Source organism: Zychaea mexicana (genome assembly GCF_025766255.1).
Source record: "Zychaea mexicana strain RSA 1403 chromosome Unknown BDB00scaffold_34, whole genome shotgun sequence".
In the NCBI taxonomy this organism is placed as follows: domain Eukaryota; kingdom Fungi; phylum Mucoromycota; class Mucoromycetes; order Mucorales; family Lichtheimiaceae; genus Zychaea; species Zychaea mexicana.
In genome coordinates this window covers 47,021-70,153 of record NW_026516697.1, presented here as the reverse complement: position 1 = coordinate 70,153, position 23,133 = coordinate 47,021, and the positions used below count along the sequence as shown (strand labels likewise).

The 23,133-nt window shown below is 41.7% G+C and overlaps 4 protein-coding genes across 4 annotated transcripts; 2 read left to right on the top strand and 2 right to left on the bottom strand.

Annotated features, from left to right (window-relative positions):
* Window positions 1–1,782: 1,782 nt before the first annotated feature.
* BDB00DRAFT_763195 (glycoside hydrolase superfamily) lies at window positions 1,783–4,820 on the top strand (the record flags this gene model as incomplete). The annotated part of the gene is made up of 11 exons (XM_053119381.1): window positions 1,783–2,301; window positions 2,367–2,420; window positions 2,499–2,695; window positions 2,769–2,913; window positions 3,003–3,059; window positions 3,177–3,377; window positions 3,485–3,519; window positions 3,597–3,627; window positions 3,723–3,743; window positions 3,817–4,026; window positions 4,128–4,820. The coding sequence occupies 11 exons, from the start codon at window positions 1,783–1,785 to the stop codon at window positions 4,818–4,820; spliced, it is 2,163 nt and encodes a 720-aa protein (XP_052979898.1).
* A 7,210-nt stretch (window positions 4,821–12,030) lies between these two features.
* BDB00DRAFT_763230 (glycoside hydrolase superfamily) lies at window positions 12,031–15,004 on the top strand (the record flags this gene model as incomplete). Its single annotated transcript, XM_053119383.1, has 10 exons — window positions 12,031–12,546; window positions 12,641–12,694; window positions 12,769–12,965; window positions 13,057–13,201; window positions 13,306–13,362; window positions 13,442–13,647; window positions 13,723–13,773; window positions 13,859–13,910; window positions 14,001–14,210; window positions 14,312–15,004. The coding sequence occupies 10 exons, from the start codon at window positions 12,031–12,033 to the stop codon at window positions 15,002–15,004; spliced, it is 2,181 nt and encodes a 726-aa protein (XP_052979897.1).
* A 1,623-nt stretch (window positions 15,005–16,627) lies between these two features.
* On the bottom strand, window positions 16,628–17,977 carry BDB00DRAFT_938806 (uncharacterized protein; the record flags this gene model as incomplete). The annotated part of the gene is made up of 6 exons (XM_053129300.1): window positions 17,702–17,977; window positions 17,395–17,645; window positions 17,172–17,192; window positions 17,034–17,083; window positions 16,832–16,943; window positions 16,628–16,760 (listed from the first exon to the last, which is right to left on the bottom strand). Exons 1-6 carry the CDS (start codon window positions 17,807–17,809, stop codon window positions 16,628–16,630), a joined length of 675 nt encoding a protein of 224 aa, XP_052979896.1. The 5' UTR covers window positions 17,810–17,977.
* Window positions 17,978–20,140: 2,163 nt separating this feature from the next.
* Window positions 20,141–22,192, bottom strand: BDB00DRAFT_821854 (Metalloenzyme, LuxS/M16 peptidase-like protein). The gene is made up of 5 exons (XM_053123430.1): window positions 21,921–22,192; window positions 21,650–21,771; window positions 20,694–21,483; window positions 20,513–20,593; window positions 20,141–20,410 (listed from the first exon to the last, which is right to left on the bottom strand). The coding sequence occupies exons 1-5, from the start codon at window positions 22,140–22,142 to the stop codon at window positions 20,321–20,323; spliced, it is 1,305 nt and encodes a 434-aa protein (XP_052979895.1). The 5' UTR covers window positions 22,143–22,192; the 3' UTR covers window positions 20,141–20,320.
* Window positions 22,193–23,133: the final 941 nt, after the last annotated feature.

Here is a 23,133-nt window from a genome sequence, read left to right as displayed (position 1 = left end):
GTCGAATAGTTTTCCATTACTTTATAAGAAAAAAAAATTTCATTAGTTATTATTATTATCTATCTCAGCCTACAATATAGTAGCCGCGTAACTATTCTTCCATTCAAATAAATTTGAAGCAAACAATGCCCTTTTATTAAAAACTGCTATTCCATCTTATTCGCAATTTTGAGTGCTTGGAGATAACTCTACATATCGTAGGTGTTAAATTCGCTTTTAAGATAATGTAAAGTACAAGTCTTCAGCCGTGTTGGCCTAGTAACTGAACTGGCAACTCTCTCCTATTTTTATGTAGTCACAGTTGCTAGTCATCCCGAAGCATTAAATATTATTGACCTATATTGGACGCCTTGAATGCACTTGCGACACCCTAAACACAACTTTAACTGTATTCACACGCATTCTAAAGCATGTGAAAGCGCTTTAAAGCTTTTTAAATATTGGGACGGTGGCTCAAATTTATGTAGATGTCAAACGAATACTTTTGCCATGAACAAGACGTCTGGATGTATATATCCAGTGCACAAGTGCATTTGATCACTTTTTACAGTCGCTTTTGGTCATGTTCCCAGCGCCAAGATAAGGAATGATTATTATTGGAGGTCCACAGAAGTAGTTCTTTCTATGACCTTTATGAAGATTGATGAATAAAATGAAATAGAGACTAAAGTACGAGCTCTTCACTATATTTTTTGCATCAGAACAAAGATGTTATTTACTGTGTCTCCGCTTAAGATACAGCTGATTCACTTACATAATCATACGACGCACAGCCGCACTACAAAGAGTATCCAGAGCATTTCCAGCCTGTATACCAACTTTAGCACCCGTTTGCAATGTGTATTCACGATGGTAAGTCCACATCGTAAGAACTTTACGATGAAATGTAATTTGGCTGCTTCATTAGTATTATCAAAGCTTGCATTGATCCTGTTTATTTACTATCAATCATGTTCGAACGGATAAAATTACAGCATCATTACTGTAGACGTGGCCTAGAACAACAGCCAAAAAATGTTTATCATGGAGCACTAGTACGAAGCACTAGGACATGGATGTTACGCAGAATTTCTCATTTGTGGTTTTTGCATGTTACAGCAATAATGACTAAGCCAGACTTTATGATCCATTGGAGCCATTGTGCGATAATCACCAGCTTCTCCTATATAGTTCTCTCAAAGCTATAAGTAGATAAAACTAGCTATTGTTTGTTTTGTACGGGATCTATACTTTCTAGCAAAAAAGCACACCAGTGGTCCACGTAGCTAGATGAAATTAATATACGGATAGCACTGACATTTCAAAGATAGTTTTCTAGTCACTATATTGCGATGATGGTATCATCTCTCTAATGCCTGCTGGGATAATGTGAAAAGCATGCATAGCTCATAATTAATCGTGTATCATGTAATTATTCTGTTGTATGCCATCTCCACTAGAATAATGAAGAAAATCAATTTAACAATCATCTCAGTAAAATATACAGCGAGATATTACATAAGGTACACAAAGCATTGGGAAATTTTTCAAAGATGAAGGCGTCCCGCGGTATACAGCTTTGGAGGAGGAACTTGCGAATGTAACAGTAGAGTTATAGCGCAGGGTCCCGCGCATCTGTACTGTGAATACGCAACTTAAATAGCACATACAGTACGTAACAAAATTTCGCACGTACAAAAAGAAATAACCCATATATATAAAGTATAAATTACTGGGTCTGATAGAGCAGTGGTGGACTTTTTTCTTCTCGGGAATAATTTGCCTCTTTTGACATACAAGCCGATGATTTTACCATCACTGACATCAATCACCTTATTAGCACTGACTGGGATACTCGCCCAGGCAAAGCCAACCAGCAACCTCCGAACTTGGGATGAGGCATATGCTAAAGCAGAACAGGTTGTCAGCAAAATGTCTATCGAACAAAAAGTTGGCCTCACGACCGGCATGGGATGGGGCATAACCAACTGTGTGGGCAACACCTATGCTTCCGAAGACCCGGATTTCCCTTCACTTTGTCTCCAAGATGGTCCGCTTGGTACACGCTATGCTTCCAATGCAACAGCCGGAGTGTCTGGCATTAACGCAGCAGCCACATTCGATCGCAATCTAATGTACAAGCGTGCCGAGGTTATTGGAAAGGAAAGTCGTGGTAAAGGTGTGCATATACAGCTTGGTCCTAGCGTCGATATGTTACGTGCTCCTAATGGTGGTCGCGGTTGGGAAGGCTTTGGTGAAGATCCGTATCTGCAGGGCGTTGCTGGCGCTGAATTTGTGAAAGGCGTACAAGACCAGAATCTGGTATGTATCTTTCTTTTATTTACGATAGAATTCTTAATCTAATAATGTTTTTATACCGTACATAGGTGGCCACTGCCAAGCACTATGTGTTAAACAACCAAGAAACAAACCGAACCACAGTAAGATACGAATTTTTCATTTTTAACCATTCACTTATGTTATCACTGTTTGATTGAGAGCTCCTTTTTTTATCACAGTCAAACTCGGATGTGGACGATCGCACACTTCGTGAGATATATGTATGGCCGTACGCTCGCATGGTGGAGGCTGGTATCGGCTCCGTTATGTGTAGCTACAACTACTATGAAGATGTTCACATATGCGAAAATGATTATATGTTGAACACTGTCTTAAAGAAAGAGCTATCGTTTAGAGGCTTTGTGATGAGCGATTGGTAAGTGAGAGGGAAGCTCGTCTTGAAAATGTGTTGCTGTGGGATGTTATAAATAAAGCTGTTTTTTTATTAGGGGCGCAACTCACTCAACTGCTCCTTCTGCTAATGGTGGTTTGGACATGACCATGCCTGGCGATATCAATTACGGAGATGGCTTGTCGTATTTTGGTCCAAATTTGACAAAGGCTGTTGAAAATGGAGAAGTTACCGAAGAGCGAGTAAGAAGAATATATAATTACAGCGGTAGTTCCTGTTTTAAGGGCATAAGAAATTTCTGTATACTGATTTTCGTCCCTTGTTAAAACAGCTTACTGACATGGCCACCCGCATCGCCGCAGCTCACTTTAAAGTGGGTCAAGATAAGGTAATAAAACAAGGTTTTTATGGATTGCTATCCTGTCTGCTTGCGCTTTCATCCAACTGTGCCAGCAGTAAAAGTAACAGACTCAATGTCATCATAAATCTAAATCTAAATCTGTAGGACTACCCTGAAACTACACTCAGAAGCTTTGATCGTCAAAACGAACCGGAGGTGATTGTGACATCCGATGATCACATAAATTTTGTTCGCGAAATTGGTGCCGCTTCGTTGATACTGCTTACCAATGACGGCATTTTACCTCTTTCCTCTAAAGATTTCGGAAAAATCGCTATTGTCGGCAGTGACGCTGCACCTCCATCCGTGTGAGTCTCATTTAACGCGATATTCCTGTTGATTCGCACGTATGCACACATGGTATAGTTGACTAACAAAAAACAAAAAGGCCATTGACTAGCTCTTTATATGAGGTCGAATGCACAGATCTGGCCTGTAACGATGGAACGTAAGTAGAACGGAGGTATATTAGGAGTAGAACATGGCTGATTAAACTGTATGTTTCTGTCATTCTGCATACAACAGCTACGTCCAGGGCTGGGGCTCAGGAACAGTGGTACGTACTCTGATTTGTTGTTGCTTGAATTATAAGTAGCATATCATAGCTTTACTTCACCTCCTAATTCCTACTTATTGTTCTTACTCTTTTAGGATTTCCCCTACATTATTTCTGTAAGTATACATATAGTATTACCACCTAGATTTATAGAATTGTAAAAAAAGTCTTATCATCGTCTCTTGTCAGCCCACCGAAGGCATCACCAACCGTGCTGGCGATTCTGTAAAAGTTGTCCACACATATGATGATTGGGATACTGAAGCTGCCGCAGAGTTGGCAAGTGATGCCGATATTGCATTTGTATTTGCCAAGACCGAAGCTGGTGAAGAATATCTCATGGTTGATGGAAACAATGACCGTAAGAACTTGACCTTGTGGAACAATGGTGATAACTTGGTAAGCTTTTCCAAATGTTATATGCAATATTTGAAGCATCTGGTTAAACGCGCAAAATAATGCATTTCTCGTTGACGCTTTGTAAATTCGTTTAATTTCAGATTCAAGCCGTAGCCGACGCCAATGAAAACACCGTTGTTGTAATCCACTCTGTGGGCCCCGTCCTCATGCCTTGGATTGCCCATAAAAATATTAAGGCAGTCGTCTGGCCTGGTCTTCCTGGTCAAGAGACCGGAAACTCACTTGCCGATGTTCTCTTTGGTGATGTTAACCCATCTGGTCGCCTGCCTTACACTATTGCCAAGAAAGAGGAGGACTATGGTGCTCATATCTCAGCAGAGTATAATATCGAATACGGCGAAAAACTCAACGTTGGTTACCGCCACTTTGATGCCAACGATATTGAGCCTCTCTTTGCCTTTGGTTACGGTCTTTCTTACTCTACCTTTGACTATGGCAAGCTCAAGGTCAACACCAAGCGTGGCAAGCGTGATACGTTGGCTACTGCCACTGTGTTTGTTAGAAACACTGGCGATGTCGATGGCGCAGAAGTTGCCCAGGCTTACATCTCTTTCCCCGAGTCTGCTGGTGAGCCACCAAAGGTACTCCGTGGTTTCGAGCGCGTGTATTTAAAGGCTGGTCAGCAACGCAAGGTCAACTTTGAGTTCACCGAGACCGACCTCAGCATTTATGATGAAGAATCTAGCTGCTGGGTTGTTCCTGAGGGAGAATATACCGTTTCCATCGGTGCAAGCAGCCGTGACATCCGTGAATCAGCAACCTTTGAATTGTAATTGAGTAGTTATAGTGATCAAAATATAATTATGGATTGTTCGTTTCTTGATGTTTCTTTTATTTTTATTAAAGGAGCACGGTTTTGTATAATCTACACTTTTTCTATTACATATTACTCTATTCTATGAATGAATCTATCGCTTTTTTAATAGTATAGCAGTTATGCTCCATATTGATATGAGATATGAAAAGGTCAACCCTCATTGTCACTAGTTTTACCACCTGAGTGATACTGGTGATCTCGACTAGGGCACATTGTCGTAACTGTCAAGAAGGGGTTAAAAATATGCTACGTGTGACATATTTGCTAAATAGAGAATTAAAGACCAAAATGGGCGATAGTCCAATGCTTGTATGGATGTCTTGAAAAGGAAAAAAAGGTTTAAAGTTAGCACCTCCGAAGAAGAACTACGGAAAAGAATTGACGGAAACTAGCACTTTCTGTGTGGAAGGAAAGCCTGGGTACCTTATTATTGGATTTTACCAAATGTATCATCCAGGAATATGTCGGAAATTTGAAATGCTTTTTGAAGTTTCAAAGCCTTTGTAAAAACTTTCCAGAGCATTTGACAAATTCTCAAACAAGCATGGATTTTCGATGTAACACAAGATGGTATCGGCATGAAGAATTATATATTGCTGTGACAACAGTAACCAAGTTGCCGCGTAAGGCCTTACATTCGTTCCTTTTGTGGCAGTGGCAGGTATATTCGCAGTAAGCCGATAGTCTTTTAGTATGTTTCTGCCAACATAGTTTTGTTGCACCTGAGAATGTACCTTTATTAGTAAGGGTAATCTTCTTGCTTCTCAAACTTGTTTAGCTCGATGGTGTGCCAGAGTGTCAGCTTATCCCTGACGCCCACATATTCCGTAGACTTTTGAAGCACAATCATCGTAATATATCATAGTAAGATATAACAATTATTAAAATAATGGCAATGTGTAAGCGTTACTGCCAAAAAACCATTGGTTGCCGCATGAAGTAACTTGTATTTCCTGAATCCAATCGAAGCACTTACCCGAAGCGACCACAGCCCATCATCTTATAGTCCGGTTTATGTATCAAGGTCATACAGACATTTATTTAAAGAGAAGAGCTGCGTAAGCATAGTTTGTCCTGCTTTGCTGCTGTGTGCTATGGCTGCTAGAGCAGGTATTCCTAGTACCTGCAAGGTCACTCATTCTCTAAAGACATTCACTCACACTTACATACTACGACACTTCTAAACTGAGATCATAAGAACAGATTTGCATAGAAAGAGTGATGACAATAAAAATCAAGATGTTACTACAGCTTTTGCGATGAATATACCACGTATCCTGCTATGATTATTTAGTGTTGACTGCCAACAGTTATCCATCCCCAACCCTTATCTCCTTTCTAACTATATCTTCACAACTATCATATTCTTATTGTTTTTACTACTACGTTAATGGTTTTTTTAACCACTATTATCATCTTTCTATCTACTTCCTACTACAATCCTCTGGAAAAAATATATACAGTATAATCACAGGCCATCGTAGATAAAAACCTCAACCACTTTTTTGATGTCCTGCCTTAGTATCTTCCTCTGTATTTTCTTTTGTTTTTGCGGAAACCACTTGACGCATTGTTATACAGTCTCTCTCTTGTTATCTTGTTGTTTCAATTTCCTCTTTTTTCTCGATCGGCATTTTATACGACGCCTCGGTGAGGTTACTATCCTATTTATATGTCAATGTGGTGCTTCTTAGTTATACAAACTCCCGTAACTAAGTGTCTTACTTAATTGTGCTGAAAACGATCATTCATCCTTGATCGCATGAAAAAGAAACGATGATGCACATACTTTTTTCTCCTGATTGTCTGCACGTACGCATCTCTCCTGCCGAATAAACGGCTATACAAAGTACAGTATCTTGCCGTAATCAGAAGTATGCTTTCTATTTCTCTCTATTGAATCTAATGAGTATAGATATATCTTTAATGGACTGGTAACGCATTCAGACAGAGAGCCACTATTCAAAGATACAATGAAGAGCTTATGTTCTTATTATCATACCCTCCATCTCACACACCGTAGTCGTGCTCTGAGAACGCCTAGATATCGTCGACTGCCCTTTATACAATTGTAGCCAGTGTTTTTGTGTCAGCTATTTCATGCTTGTACGTAGTTTCGGTATTCGCACCTGCTTATAGGCTTTTGATTTATACATAGTTGCGGCCATATGATCAAGTACTTGAGCTTTCTAGTGCTAAGTCTGATCACACAATAAACGAACAGAACATCCAGTAATACAGTACACAGGGTAAATCTTCTCGATGACGAACACGTTTCTTCGCTTACAGAATAAGATTATGCATCCCAAGAGGAGCTGGGCCACATCAGCCATCAAGAGAAAGAAGCAGGTGGGTTAGAATAGCAATTGAAAGTGGCAAGACTCTGTGCAACGCGAAATGCCGATTGATGCAGGCACTGTAGAAAAAATGATAAACTGCATTGAGTACTCCGTGGTCTTGCAGCTCGGGCTTCCTTGCGTGTCTTGGTAAAACTAGTAAAATAACTTGCTCTATGCAATATATCAACGGTACGCATCAAGTAATGGATTGATGTCTCTGTCATCTAATGCATACAATATCTCGTTTTCCAACCGCTGCTACTAGCATTTGTCGCGATTTTGTAAATACATAAAAAACAGAGTCTTGTCGTTCTGTAGTTGTGATACCTTATAGAACGCGCGAATTTCAACTCTGTGAAACGTACGTGATTCAACCTGGTAAGCTACATAACGACCTGCATGCACCTTCCTGACCCCATCCTCCGCACATACGACGTTTTTAGAAAATACTTGGCAAAAGCAGTAAGAGACAAAGTATATGGCATAGACTACTAGGTAATCAATTATTAGCAATAAAAACAGTTTTTGCAGAATCGACGCTTATACATATTAAGCCGGAGTACGTTTGATGCTATTTAAGGTTTGCTGGAACACCTCGGTTTGGTCTTGTGAATGCAAGGATTAGGCGATCCCGCAAAATACCACTCCGGCGCGGGTGGGAAAAAGAAGGGCGGTCATACGCGAATCAATGATATGAGTAAAAGTAAGTTACATAAGCTGAACAGGGCCGGATGTCGAGTCCCACTATTTGGTGGGAATCGTTAGTATAGCAAAACATTGTTGGTAGAAGTAATCTCTCCCGTAACTCTTAGTGTACGGACGAATAAATATTATCGCATGGCTCCCATCGTATGTATACCTGCTGTACGTTGATGATTAGCATGTTTCATCATTACTCCTTATAACCGATGTTCGCATGTACAAGAGTAAGAAGCTGACACTTCTTCAGAAATTTCGCGGTAAAGTAAGAACCGGAAAGAAAAAAGATAAATAAAAAAGATGTGGAATGTTGGGCTCGAAACAGATATCTATAAACAATAACTCAATAACACTAACTCTGTATTGATCTATAACCCGCGGAGAATAATTATCTCCTCCCTTACACCTGTCGTCGTATTCGCACTTGTCGGGCTGGCCCAGGGTGCCCCCAGTAGCAATCTCTGAGCTTGAGAAGAAGCTTATGTTAAGGCAGAAAAACTTGCCGGCCAAATGTCTCTGGGACAAAAAGTAGGTCCCACGACCGGTCTCGGTTGGGAAAAGACTCTCGGTGTTGGGAATACTGATGGATCCGAGGACTCCTTTCACTTTGTCTGCAAGTTGGGCCTTTAGGCACAAGCCATGGCAGTGACAGTACCGCAAGCGTTTTCGGTATCAATGCTGCCGCAACATTCAATAATGATACAATGAACAGAGGCGCCGAAATCATTGCATACGAGTCAAAGGGTAAAGGCGTGCACGTACAGCTTGGTCCTTCTGTTGATACTGTCTTTGCTCCTCATGATGGTCATGGATGGGAAGCCTTAGGTTCTTATCTTCAGGGTATTGGCGGTTATAAATATGTCTGGGGGCGTGCAAAGCCAAAATGTGTCTCTCACAGCAGTGAAGCGAATGCTCAATTCAAATTGAGACTGCCTGTTTATACTGTGTCTGAGAGGGCTGAATATCTGATACTGGAATACATTTATATCTGGGCGAATTGAAAAATAATTAACAATCAAATGCTCACTACTTCCCATCAACTCAAACTCATCATCGCTGTTTTTCTGTCTTTAAGGAAATTCAATCAACGCACTATATATTATCTATAAAAACGTATTCCAATCGTCACTTGGAATGCATTCCATTTGGTGGAAAGACCGATATCATTGGTGATGACTTCGGATAAACGCTGCCTATAGTTCCTAATGACAGCAAGGCTGATTTCATCAAGGTCTCCTTTACAAGCCCTACCTCTTTGTCAACAACATTGTCCGTGTGCTTCGACGCGGCGAAAACGTGCGTGTCCAAACGTGCGTGTCCAGCAAGACCCTGATCCAACGACGGCCACTCAACTGCAATAATTTGCTGATGATCTTCAACTTGTTAGTGAAGGACGCGAGCCAGGTACCGCAGTTCCTGAATGCGATGCCATGACATTAAGCTTGCCATCCGAATCATGCTTTGTAATGCCCAGTCTCATCTCTGTAGTTCTCTTTGTCTACTTTCATTTGGTATCGCACTGATCGAGACGACACGACGAGCTGTGTAATATCAGCGCCATACAATGACAGTATTTTTACTATTAGCGATGCAGCATTATCAATTTTTCTGGAGAAACGCACGAATACTATCACCTGATAAGATTGGCGACTCCGAAGCATTTGAAGCCGTTCATCCGCCAGAATACCTTCAACCATCATTTGCAACAGCTATCCTCCTCAACAACTTTCTTTAAAGCGACACCAGCCAATAATGCTTCTACGCAAGATCCTCAAAAGGGACTACGCAGTGGTACGCAGTTGCTATGTCCACATCTCTTACCACACCTTTTTGAAGCAAAAATTTCTCAAGGCAAATTTTCAGGTGTATACAATTATTCGCTGTATCGGCTTTATACTTAGCTTAACACTTTCTTTTTGCTCGCTCTATATGTGGTATCTTCTGTATTCCACGCATCAGTCTATACTCGGAAAAAAGTGATCTCCCATTGAAACTGTGCCGCCACCAATTCCCTGTGGTCCCAGTCTTCGTAATGATTCTTGACAAGCCGCAAGTTGACCCCTCACAAAAGCAATGCTGTGGCTATTCAAGTCAGCTTTCGCACATGGGCAACTCTACGTGGCATTATCGCGCGTCCGCTCTTTAACTCACTCACAATTCTTCTACTTCCTCTCGACTGATCAACATCACAACCTCTATATTGCACCCGTAAATTTTGTCATAAGAGAAGTATTAATAGCTATTACATTTGTAAGGTGGTTCGTTTTTACTGATACTATCAAGTACAGATAAAACATCCAACAACAAACACTGATAAGGCCTTGAACGCGCTCGCTACGGGGGGTTTTGGGGCATGCCGTCTCCTCCCCTCCGACAGAAGGGGTTCTAGTAACTGAAGTCCCCAGCGAAGCAGCCAAGCCGAAGCTTCGTAAGGAGGCTCAAGGACCAAGGTGCGTAGGCGACAAAGACTCGTACAGTATATTGGTGGCTATGCAAATCATAGGCTCTTGCATTTAATTAAGAAGTATACTTTCTATTTCTCTTTTAAATGAAGGTAATGCATACAGATGAATTTTTTAAAAGTATAGGCAACGCATTCAGAAAGAGGACCGCTGTTGAAATATACAATGAGGACCTGATGTTTCCGCCGATATACCCTTTATCTCACACACCGTAGTCTTGTCTTGAGAACGCTTAGATAGTGTCGGGTGCCCATCGATTTGTGCAAGCTATTTCATGCGTGTAGTTTCGGTGTTTGTATCATTTAGTAGGCTTTTAAATTATATATGCGGTCATGGGATGAAGCATTTGCACCTTTCAATGACAAGCCTGCTCACAAAATGAAAGGCAAGAATATTCAGTAGCACGAAGAATCAATCTGATCGAAAAAGAACAAGATTTTCTGCTTACAAAATAAGATGATTCATCCTTGGAAGAGCTGGACCACACCAGCAGAGCCATGAAGAGCAAAAAAAAAACAAAAAACAAGAGACTGGAGAGCTCTGTGCAACGCGAATTCAATCTGACTGTTGCGGGTAGAGAAAAAATGCTAAACCGGATTAAGTGCTCTGGGCTCTTGCAACTCGGATTTTCCCATGTGCCATGATACAATAAGTAAAATGACTTTCTCTATCTAATTTCTCAACGTTACGCGTCAGGCAATGGATTGATAGCCCTGTAATTTAATGAATATAAAATGTTTCATCTTCAAACCGCTGCTACCAGTATCTGCTGTACAGACTCGAAATATATAAGGCAGAATCTCGTCGTTCCGTAGTCATAGATACATGTAGAGAACGTGCGAATTTCATCTCTGTGACACGTACGTGATTAAACCTGGCAAGGGCATAACAACCTGCAAGTCCCCCAACACACACACACACACACACACACACCAAGCTTGAATTTCTTACAGATCTTAAGAGAATACTTGGCAGAAACACTAAGAGCGAAAGTATAGACATATACTCTCACGACTTATTATAAGTGGCAAAGCATCATATCAGTATTCATGGATTAAATCGCGATAATGACAAAATCATTGCAGAGGTGATGCACATACATGTAGAGCCGTAGTATACTCAACAGATCTCTGAAACTTTATGACGTACTTTTTAAGATTGCTGGAACAACGCGGTAGCGTAGTGTGAATGCAGTGACTTGGTGACTTGGTGACCCCGCAAAATACCGTTCTGACGCGGGTGGGTAAAGAACGGTGGCCAAGCAGTCCAATAATATGGTAGAAGTAAGTTACATAAGCTGAGCAGGGCCGCATGTCGAGACCGATCTTTCTGGTGGGAAACTAAAGAATGACAATAGATCGTTTCACGGAAGAAGAATAAGAAACCTCTCCCGTAACTTTTATTTTACGGAAGAAAAAAGTTTTATGGGATGACTATCATCGTCTTTATACCTGCTGTACATTAAGGTAAGCATCTATCATTATACACTATGGCTAATGTTCGCACGTACAAGACTAAAAGCTGACCCTTATTCAAAAATTCCGCGGTGAACCAAGAACCCGAGAGAAAAAACATATATAAACGGGATGTAGATGAAGGATCGAAACAGATATCTCTTAATAATAACTTAATACTACTAGCCTTATTATATTTATTACCTGCGGAAATGATTTGTTCCTCACTAACGTCCATCGCCGTAATTGCACTCGCCGGGCTGGCCCAGGGTGCGCCCACTAGCAATCTCCGAAGTTGGGAAGAAGCTTATGCAAAGGCAGAACAAGTTGTCGACCAAATGTCTCTAGAACAAAAAGTAGGCCTCACGACCGGTATCGGTTGGGAAAAGACTCTCTGTGTTGGCAATGTTCATGGAACCGAGGATCCCTACTTCCCTTCACTTTGTCTGCAAGATGGACCTTTGGGCACAAGATTTGCCAGCAACAATACTGCAGGCGTTTCCGGTATCAATGCTGCTGCAACATTCGATCGCGATTTAATGTACAGACGCGCCGAAATCATTGGAAACGAATCAAGGGGTAAAGGTGTGCACATACAGCTTGGTCCTTCTGTTGATCTTATCCGTGCTCCTCATGGTGGTCGTGGATGGGAAGCCTTTGGTGAAGATCCTTATCTTCAGGGAGTTGGCGGTTATGAATTCGTCAAGGGCGTGCAAAGCCAAAATGTGGTACGTATACTGCCCATTGCTTTAATCGTTTATCGCTGCTGCAAAGAAATGCTTGGTTCAGTTGGATGGCTAATGCTTTTTTGTCGACATTTAGATCGCAACAGCAAAGCATTACATTTTGAACAATCAAGAAATTAACCGAACTACGGTAAATCATACTACCTGCTATTTTCATCGCTTGCAAATAATTGTCTTGTGCTCACCATTTCTCTGTAACTGTAGTCAAACTCAGTCGTTGATGAGCGCACTCTTCGTGAAATTTACGTCTGGCCCTATGCACGCATGGTAGAGGCTGGCCTCGGCTCCGTTATGTGTAGCTACAACTTGTACGAGGATATTTATGCTTGCGAGAATGACTATCTTCTGAATACAGTCCTGAAAGAAGAATTATCCTTCAAAGGATTTGTCATGTCAGATTGGTGCGTAGAAAATACATAATTGACCCGACTTACTTATTGAATCGAATCGAAGACCAAGTACTGAAAGTTGACTTTAAATCAATATCATTAGGGGAGCAACTCACTCAACTGCTCCTTCTGTTAATGCCGGTTTGGATATGACCATGCCTGGCGACATCATCATGGGCGACGGTCTCTCGTGGTTCGGTCCCAACCTTACAAAAGCTGTTGAAGATGGTGATGTCAGCGAAGAGCGAGTAAGTGGTCTTGGTATCATAAACATATGCCTTGTGACCCTTTACGTAGCAAAAATATCGCTAAATGTTTTTGAATGTGTCTTTTGTTCTTTTATGTTATATAGGTCACCGACATGGCTATGCGTATTGCAGCAGCCCATTTCAAAGTTGGTCAAGATAAGGTACCTAAAACTTACGACAAGCTTCGGAATCTTTTACTGCGATGGAAGATTGACATTCTTCATTTTACGTTTGCTATAGGACTTCCCCGAGACTTCGCTCGTCAGTTTCGATCGTAAGAGCGAGCCCGAGGTGATTGTCACATCCGATGAACATATCAAATTTGTTCGTGATATTGGTGCAGCCTCCGTGGTGCTGCTTGCCAATGATGGTATTTTGCCCGTATCCTCAGATGATCTCCAAAAGATTGCCATCGTCGGTAGTGACGCTGCTGCCCCTAGCGAACAGTAAGCTGACTTTTAGTCTCATTTATTCCTGTGGCTCCTTGACTGACCTTAACACAATAATAGCTCATTTACTAGCGGTGGCCTCAACGAGGTAGAATGTACAGATATGGCATGTAACGACGGAACGTAAGTAGCTTCATTTGCTGTTGTCAGTGTAGTTTTACTGTCTGACTAAGTATGGTTGATCTAACCGTGAATTGCGATACAACAGCTATGTTATGGGCTGGGGCAGTGGTTCAGTTGACTTCCCATATATTATTTCGGTATGTAAAAGTGTTGCTCATAACGTACCTTAGCTCTGGTGGTCACTAAACATGAAACTAATCTTTCTTTATCGGTTTTGTTCGATTCAGCCCACCGAAGGCATTACCAACCGTGCTGGCGATTCTGTTGAAGTTGTACACACATATGATGATTGGGATACTGAAGCTGCCGCAGAGTTGGCAAGTGATGCCGATATTGCATTTGTATTTGCCAAGACCGAAGCTGGTGAAGAATATCTCATGGTTGATGGCAACAATGACCGTAAGAACTTGACCTTGTGGAACAATGGTGATAACTTGGTAAGCTTTTCCAAAAGTTATATGCAATATTTGAAGCATCTGGTTAAACGCGCAAAATAATGCATTTCTCGTTGACGCTTTGTAAATTCGTTTAATTACAGATTCAAGCCGTAGCCGATGCCAATGAAAACACCGTGGTTGTCATTCACTCTCCTGGTCCCATCCTCATGCCTTGGATTGATCATGAAAATATCAAGGCTGTCGTCTGGCCTGGTCTTCCCGGTCAAGAGACCGGAAACTCACTTGCCGATGTTCTCTTTGGTGATGTTAACCCATCTGGTCGCTTGCCTTACACTATTGCCAAGAAAGAGGAGGACTATGGTGCTCATATTTCAACAGAGTATAATATCGAATACAGCGAAAAACTCAATATTGGGTACCGCCACTTTGATGCCAACGATATTGAGCCTCTTTTTGCCTTTGGTTACGGTCTTTCTTACTCTACCTTTGACTATGGCAAGCTCAAGGTCAACACCAAGCGTGGCAAGCGTGATACGTTGGCTACTGCCACTGTGTTTGTTAGAAACACTGGCGATGTCGATGGCGCAGAAGTTGCCCAGGCTTACATCTCTTTCCCCGAGTCTGCTGGTGAGCCACCAAAGGTACTCCGTGGATTCGAGCGCGTGTATTTAAAGGCTGGTCAGCAACGCAAGGTCACCTTTGAGTTCACCGAGACCGACCTCAGCATTTATGATGAAGAATCTAGCTGCTGGGTTGTTCCTGAGGGAGAATATACCGTTTCTATCGGTGCAAGCAGCCGTGACATCCGTGAATCAGCAACCTTTGATCTGTAAAAGCGTAGTCTTAATTATCAAATTACTATATTGGATGGCTACTGTAGTTCATTTTTTATGATCTAGCTACTATCAAAAAAGCTTATAAAAAAGCGTGCTATTGTATCGTTTTCTCTAAATAAAAGAAGTACAATTCAAATTTCATATTGTCGCTTTTTTTCTATTATCAAACGTATGTATTACTCTGTGTTATAAATAAGTCTATCGCTCTGCTTATTGTTATGACAATTATTGCTTCATTTTGCCATCGAGAATGTATGGTCATTCCACGTTTTCGCAATTATTATCACCTGAGCGGTGTCGGTGACCTCAGTTAGCCCGATGGTTCTCAGTACATAGCACATCTTCATAACTGTCAAGAAAAGGTTAAACTTATACTGTTGTGAATACTACATGTGACATATTTGCCAAACAGAGAAGTGAAGTCCAAAATGAATGATAGAATTAAAGCTCGTATAATAGATGTCCTAAAAAGGAAAAATAGGGTTTAAAATCAACGCTGCAACGAGGAACCAGCCAAAAAAATTAACAGAAGTTAGCACTAGTTTCTATGTGGGGAGAGAACGTGGATACCTTATAAGTAGATTTCGGTGTGCAGGAAATTAGTTGTAAACGTCGGAAGTTTGGGATACTTTTGAAGCCTTCAGGAGCCTTTGAAAGCTTACCAGAGCGTTTGAAAACTTCAAAAAGCATGAATTTTCGACGTAGCACAAGATGATATCGGCATGACAAATTATTTGTTGCTGTGGCAACATTAATCGAGTTGCCAATGCCTTACTTTTGTTTCTTTATAGACTGTACTCCATTCGGGAAAAGAAGTGTACGCAAAAGAAAATAGTTGTAAATTTCTGTACGGAAATGACTTCGTTTTCCTGGTTGACAGGCTCGCTGCTGTTCTGAACAAGAACACCGTCATTAATCCGTAATCTGGCAAGAGCTTGTGTACAATCCGCCAGTGGACTGTACACGAGCGAGATTATAAGGGTCTTTTTATTCGAATAAAGGTTTGGTACAGCTTTAGTACTAGCAGTTCAGGTGTGCAATTAATCGAACAATATGACATTCATCCCTTACAGAACCAAAATATTCAAACAGTATATGCTAAAGCCTTTAGACTTCGCTTTTGAAGCACGATCGTCGCTTTACACTATAGTAAAATATAAAACACTATAGGAAAGAAAAAACCTTAATATACCTTAAAAAACCTAAAAAAACCTAAAACCTGAAAAAACCTGAAACGGGCAAATTAAGGTATATTCAGGTTTTTTTTAAACCTGAAAAAACCTGAGAAAACTCGAATATACCTTAATAATATCTGGTTTCTCTGATTCGTTTTATTGGTCGGCTGAAGTGTGGAATGCGTTCAACTGTGTTTATGATTGCGTACATACATCGTGTCTTATTGGTCGTTGTACGTATAGCTGATCCGTTTGGGAGCATCATTGGATATTTCATCAGCTATTCACATTTCCTCATTGATCCTCTTTCATATTATGTATGCTAAAAAACTGATTTCGATTGGATGACAATATGTTTATTATTAAATTTTGCCTTCTATATTAAATCTTTGACAAATCATTTTTGCATTGTGTAGTACACAAGTAAATAAGTGTTCAATTCTATTTAGTTGCCAACACGACCGCAACAGCGAACACCACGAGCATTACGAGCACCGACGCGAGCAATACTGGTGCTGTCAGTGAAGTCATTAGCAGATCCATCGCATGAACGGGCGCGTTTGCGTGATGTAGTCTCTCTTTTAATTAGGTTGGTATATCATGGATGCTCATTCTATGCCATGCAATGGATTTTTGATCTACTGTTTACCTTGGCTTAAAGAGAGCAACACACTGGGCAGTTGCGACGCGTCTTCGTCTTCCGACTATTACACTAGGAGCCTTGAACAGTCGTCTGTGTTTGATGTCGACGGCAACGCAACCTCATGGTGTTGACGAACGCTGGTTGAGTACAACCAGTGTGTGTGCTATGAAGTACGTCAAATACATCTGCATTGGTAGAGTATATATACCTTTATTCTGAAAAAAAACATGTTTCCTCTTGTGGAGCGCTTGATAATGTCTGATAGCGTTTAAAAACTGTAATATTTTGAAGGTAAGCATTATATACATATATACCGGAAACGCTAATACTCCTAGTATGTACTTACTGATTTTTGGTAGAAGCCGCCCTAGGCAACGCGTTTCTTGTAAGTTATTGCGCGATCCCCCGAAGTTGCAGGATTTTGTTTGTAGCCCAACTGTTCACGCACGCATCCAAGGGTGCAGATATTTAGCATGCGCTCTATAAATCTTGTTGCGCCTTCAAGGTTGTCTCTGGTATCGCTGATCAGCTCGTTCTAAGCAAATCAATATCAGGTTTGCTGAGAATACCATCGACCATTATCCCAGATCGTCCCCATATGTTGTCCCTGATATTGACTGCGTCGCTGCGCGCGATATCCAATTGGTGCTCCCTGACGACGTCGTGGCACAGACTGGTCAGCTCCTCCATTACAAACTTCGTCTGTGAGTCGACTTTGCGTTTGTAAGACAGTGTCAAGAGCATGCCGTCGAACAGCCCAGAAGAAAACGCTCTTGATACGGAGCTGGAAGATTCTACAGATGGACATGAAAGGACAGCACTGTACATCCCCAACTATAAGAGTTACTGATGTGAAAAGATCATCCAACGCCTTACTGTGACATCAACTTCCCTTTCCAAGGAGCCGACCGACCGTGCAAGTGCAAGCATTGAATCGTTATTGTTTTTGATAGCGTTAAGAATTGCTGGGATTTGAGGATTCATGTTAAGTTGTTTCTGTGTGATGTTTTATTATTGACGAAAGAAAAGAAGGAATAAGAAAAGGAACGATTTTTTTTTCAAACGGCAAGATGAAGCATACAAGGAGAGGCAAGGTCAAACAAATGAGGAGAAAAGGATTAACTTTGTTTTGATACTGCCTAAAATGGAAATCACCATATATACCGCAGTTCACCAAGAAGTTCGTTGTCTCGTTTGTGACCTGCAAACGTAGTGACGCTTCGATGTACTTTCAATACTGCACACCAGCTGTTTGATATGCTTTACATTAACAACTCCATCGTGCGATACAGCCACGTGCCACTGTCATTAGACTTTTCAGCGTTATATACTTTCACCAAGGCAAATAATCTGGCAGCGCCTACATCATAATGCTGAAATTACACCATAACTTCACCAATACGTATAAGCCTGGACTGCTGAACGCGATTGTTACCCTGCCAGCTGTTGGTGTTAATTGTCAACCGCAGGCGGCATGAAATTATTCTTCCGTGATAGAGAAGGTGTTGACATATTGATGAGATGAAAAAAAAAATGTGGTCAGGTGTGTCGGAAGTTTCATTTGGTACAACAACGGTGGTCCTGGTTGAACTAAATTCAGGTTTATTCAGGTTTTTTAAGGTATATTAAGGTTTTTTTTCCTACAGTGAAAGTTATTGTAATAAAAACGTGTAAACGCTTCACCCAAAAAAAATGTAAATAAATGTGGTTTATCCGATTGTATAGTAGTATGTACCACAAACCAGCGACCATACAGAATAAGTCGTTTGAGTGTATGATAAAGTGAAGTCAGGGAGGAGGAGCAAACCCTTTCAAAGATGTCGAGTGGAGAAGCGGGTAAAATGAAAGCCTATGAAGTTTTATCAAAGCAGTTAATGAAGCGATTACAGCACATCATCGTAAAGTCTGAACCTTGTTGAAGTTCATAAAATTCGTTGAAATTTGGTCTCGTACACGCTTATTTGTATGACTACTACATAAAAACTTCAACGAAGTTCTCTTGTGCTGATCCAACACTTGGGCAGGCATCATTTTGACAAGGACTGCATGTGCATGGTTTGTGTTGTTTTGTTCCTATGTGCCTTGGCTGCTAGAGCAAGTATTCCTAGTAGTTGTGATTCGAGACGCGAACATAAATGCAGAAGTAGGCAATTGAAAAAAAAAAGAAGAAGAAAAAACTAACTATAAAAACATCTCGAGACGTTCACGCACACGTATAATGCGACACTCCTGAGCTGAGACCAAGAAGAACAGAATTGCATAACAGAATATAAGTGCCGAAAATATTAAGTCAGGATGTTTTTACAGTTATTGCCATGATCATACTGTACCACGTATACTGCTATGGTTATTATTTAGTGCTCACCATCATCAATTTCCTTTTTTCCCCTTTCTAATTATATCTTTACAATGATACTCGATCATTATTACTGCTACCGTTAATAATCTCCTCTGTAACTACTATCATATGGTCCCTGAACTCATATGGTCGCTGAATTCTGCTCTTCTGTGTAAAAAGTTGGTTCATGAGTGAAATCGTAGATATTGGTAGTAAAGTAAGGAAGAATAATAGTGCCAACGGAGAAGGTCTTCCATACAATATTACTACTGAAAAGACGGTATGATATCATAAGCCTCGATCCTCGTTTCTTTACAACATCCATGCATTTTGAAGTATCAGCAACATTGAAATCCATTTTAATATGCAACAAACGAGTGGGGAAATGATCGCGTCATGTTACGTCCGAGATTAGCTTTCTCGTCGACCATGACTGGGGATATTTCCAAATCCAGACAAAGCGATTTTACATGCCTGAAAACATATTGGATGAATCGTGTCTGTTTCAATTAAAAGCTACGTTCATTCTATAAGTGTTGTGCTTGTTTTGTTACATACATCTGTTGAGACTTACTGTCATAACCATTGTGGTTTTACTGCTTCAAGACGAACTGTGCAACAAAAGCGAAGCGCCTCTGCAGACGGACTTTCTTTTGACAACTGTAGTGAAGCTCATATTCATGCATATGCACTACGTTCAGTAAACAATGATAGCAATAAAACGACAAAGGAAACTCATATTTTCATATTTATGCTTTGAGCATTTGAATAGTGGCTCAGTAATATGCTTAGATTATCAATTATTATAACGTGATGAGACGATGAGACAAGGCTTTGCAACGTGGTACAAAGAGCAAGTGGCCCGGCGTGCAAGTGAGCAATGTATGATCAGCACAGTATACGACTTATTAAGATCCTTCCAATGAAAGAACCCTTTTGCACACTAACGTGTCCATATTAATCTCAACATTGAATAACATAAACTACCAACCGAGATTACTTTTTGATTTGATTTGAGCATCTTCCAAAAGTTTTCTTTGGATGTGTTGCTTTCTATGAGACAGTGTTTTTTATGTAGCTAATTATTTAAACAGAAATTCATGCCAGCAGTATTATTTTTTCGTTTATGAAGGTGGATGGGTTACGAAAAAACATGTTTAGAGGGAGAGGGAGTCGCCGTAGGGGAGGCTGTAAAGATCACCCAAAGCAGCGGTTGTTGCCTTGCCGCTCAACAACTTCTCGGCAACCTGGTGATAAGAATTCGCAAACAGATCAGTCTATAATCTCTTTCTCTTCCCCTCCATTTTTCCTTATCATCCCCACAGTCACTATGGAAACGTCATTATTACCTTGGCAACATCCGAAGCAGAGACCTTGTCAAGGGCAGCAGCGGCATCAGCAGCGGAGGTATACTTGCCAGCAAGGAGGGCCTATACGAGCACGGTTTCAACGTTAGTTTTCGTAATATTTACATATATGAGCATAATCCTCTCGCTTTCAGACGATATTTGTGGGTTCCCTTTTTCCTACCTGGGAACCAACGGTCTCCAAACGATCCAATCGGGTTTCGAAGCCAGAGACGGCAGCGAACTTGGCTTGTGCAAGAGCACTGGCGAAGACCTGCTCGGAGACACCACCAGCGACAGCCTTCAATTGCTCAGCGGCAGCAGCGGCAGCCGAAGCAATACCAGCAGAGGGGGCAGAAGCATAGACACCAAAGAGACCAGCATCAGAGTAACCGACGTTGAAAGCCTTCAATTCAGCACCCTCACCCAACTTGGCGGCAGCCTCACCGAGGAGACCGGCGCCAGCGGCCCACTGGACGCGTTGTTCACCACCAAGAGCGAAACGAAGGACCTGAGCAGCAGCGTATTCGGCCGAGTTGAGAGGAGCACCTTCGAAAGCCAAGATCAAATGGCTGTTGGCCGAAGCAGCCTCGACACGCGATTCACCACCAAAGTACTTGGCAGCAGGAACGGACGAGGAGCCGGCAGGGACGTTAATGTAAGTTTCGGCGAACTTTTGAACAGCTTCCAAGGGAAGACCGGCACCGACAAGGGCAATGTTACCGCTCTTGAAGAGTTCGGCGGCGTAGCTCTTGACAGCAGCGTTGTTGACTTTGCCGGCAGGGGTGGCGAAGATCGAGTTACCAAGACCGCTGCGGAAAGCGGCAGTGTGAGCAGCCTCGAAAACGGCAACTTCGGCGGACGAGGCAGCGTTGGCGGATTCGGCGGCAGTTTGCTGGAGGACATCACCGAATTCGTGGTCCTGGAACTTTTGGCTCGAGACGACATCACCCAAAACCTCGGCAAACTGGGCACTGATAAGAGCAAACAGGTAATAGATTGATTTGTTTAGCATTCGCTCGCTATGCCCAGCGCCTACAATAGAATCCTCCCCCCCATCTATCCCATGATTTTCGATATCTCGTATTGTCTCCTCTCCCGTTCCATCCACGATCAAAGTGACTAGATATGGAAACTCACGCATCGCCGCTCAAGAACTCGGCAGAGTAAACGATGGATTCCCGGGTCAAGTTGGCAGACAAGACGCCGCCAGCCAATTCAGTTTCACGGGTGATACGGAATGCAGTACGCTTGGTGTTGTTCTATAAACATAAATGGGCGCATTCATATACACAAACATACAGCAAGATTGTGTTGAAATGCAAAGATCGTCAATAACACGTAGGTTCGTCGTAATTCGAGATTCTGTGTCTTTGGCATTGCTGTGGTAAGCTTTGTCCCTAATTCTCACCTTGAAGCCATAGTTCTTTAAAAAGTGGGCAACACCCTTGGAAGACTCGAGACGCGAACCGCCATTGACAACGACGGACAAGCCAGCGGTGGGGCCGGCTTCTTCGATCGAGGCAACGGTAACACCGTTTTGTGCTTTGCTGATTTGGGCTGCGGCGGTGGTGCTGTAAGCCTTGGAGGCACTGCTGGGGATGGATGTGAGAGCTCTGCGCGCGGCCAACATTTGTGAGAGGAGAGTGGGGGAGGTTTATAGAGAGGCGCTGTTTTTTTTTTGTTACTCGCAAAGAAAAAATTGGGTCGGTCGTCTCCCTTGTGTTTACTCCAAAACCCCGCTTCAAATTGATGACGTATCGCGCGTGCTTGCTATGCCAACCAACAAAGGCGATTGCTTTTGGCGAGCAACTAGTTCTTGCTCCTTACAAAATCGTACGACAAAATTAACATCCACTTCATCAAAATAATGTCCACTGTTTTACAAAAGACAAGGTTTTTACTGAAAAATGCCTGGATTCTTATTTATATTTTCTTTTTAGAGGCAGGTGTTTAACATTGCAGCTGCAACACAAACGACATGTCGACCATAGCAAATCATGAGTAGGATCAGATGACATGAAAATCATGACCGCAGTTGTATCCATGTCAAAACTCCATTCGTACTATTTAGCAACCCAACAATTGATAATAACCGCGTGTTGTCAAGAGAAAAATTTGTCATAGCCTCTACTGGCGACGCATCGCTGTGTAATATCATCAGAGTCTGCTATGTGGACCTTATCTCTGATGCAGTGATGCGCGTCTCAAAGCAAAAGCTAAACGAGGAAAAACTATATAATGAGAAAGCCGTCTCGTATTTCAGATACGCGAATGTCGAACGTATATTCATAGTACGTAACAAAAATGCACTAATGTCATCACCTTCATAAGGTAAAAGTGTTTAGCTTATCGACCATCTCTAGGGGATCACCTGGAGCCTACTAGTCGACAAGCGAACGATGATCTCCACCTTACTCTACAACATATTATCGCTCTTGTGTCTCAAAACTTTAATAGCTTTCATCATGAACCTCTTGCTAGAGGACTGCCAATGGATAACCCTTAATGCATCAAATGTAAAGACATGAGGCTGTATTATGTTTGATTGTGCGGCAGATAGACAGCAAACTCATCCACAGAGATAAAGCTACAGTTCTAACTGCCAATATAGCGTGTGGAAA

Coding starts and splice junctions, on each gene's coding strand:
- BDB00DRAFT_821854 (XM_053123430.1), bottom strand. CDS start 22,142: ATGTTGGCCGCGCGCAGAGCTCTCACATCCATCCCCAGCAGTGCCTCC. Junction 21,772..21,920: donor TAAAGAACTATGGCTTCAAG/GTGAGAATTAGG, acceptor TTATGTTTATAG/AACAACACCAAGCGTACTGC. Junction 20,411..20,512: donor CTGCTTCGGATGTTGCCAAG/GTAATAATGACG, acceptor TCTTATCACCAG/GTTGCCGAGAAGTTGTTGAG.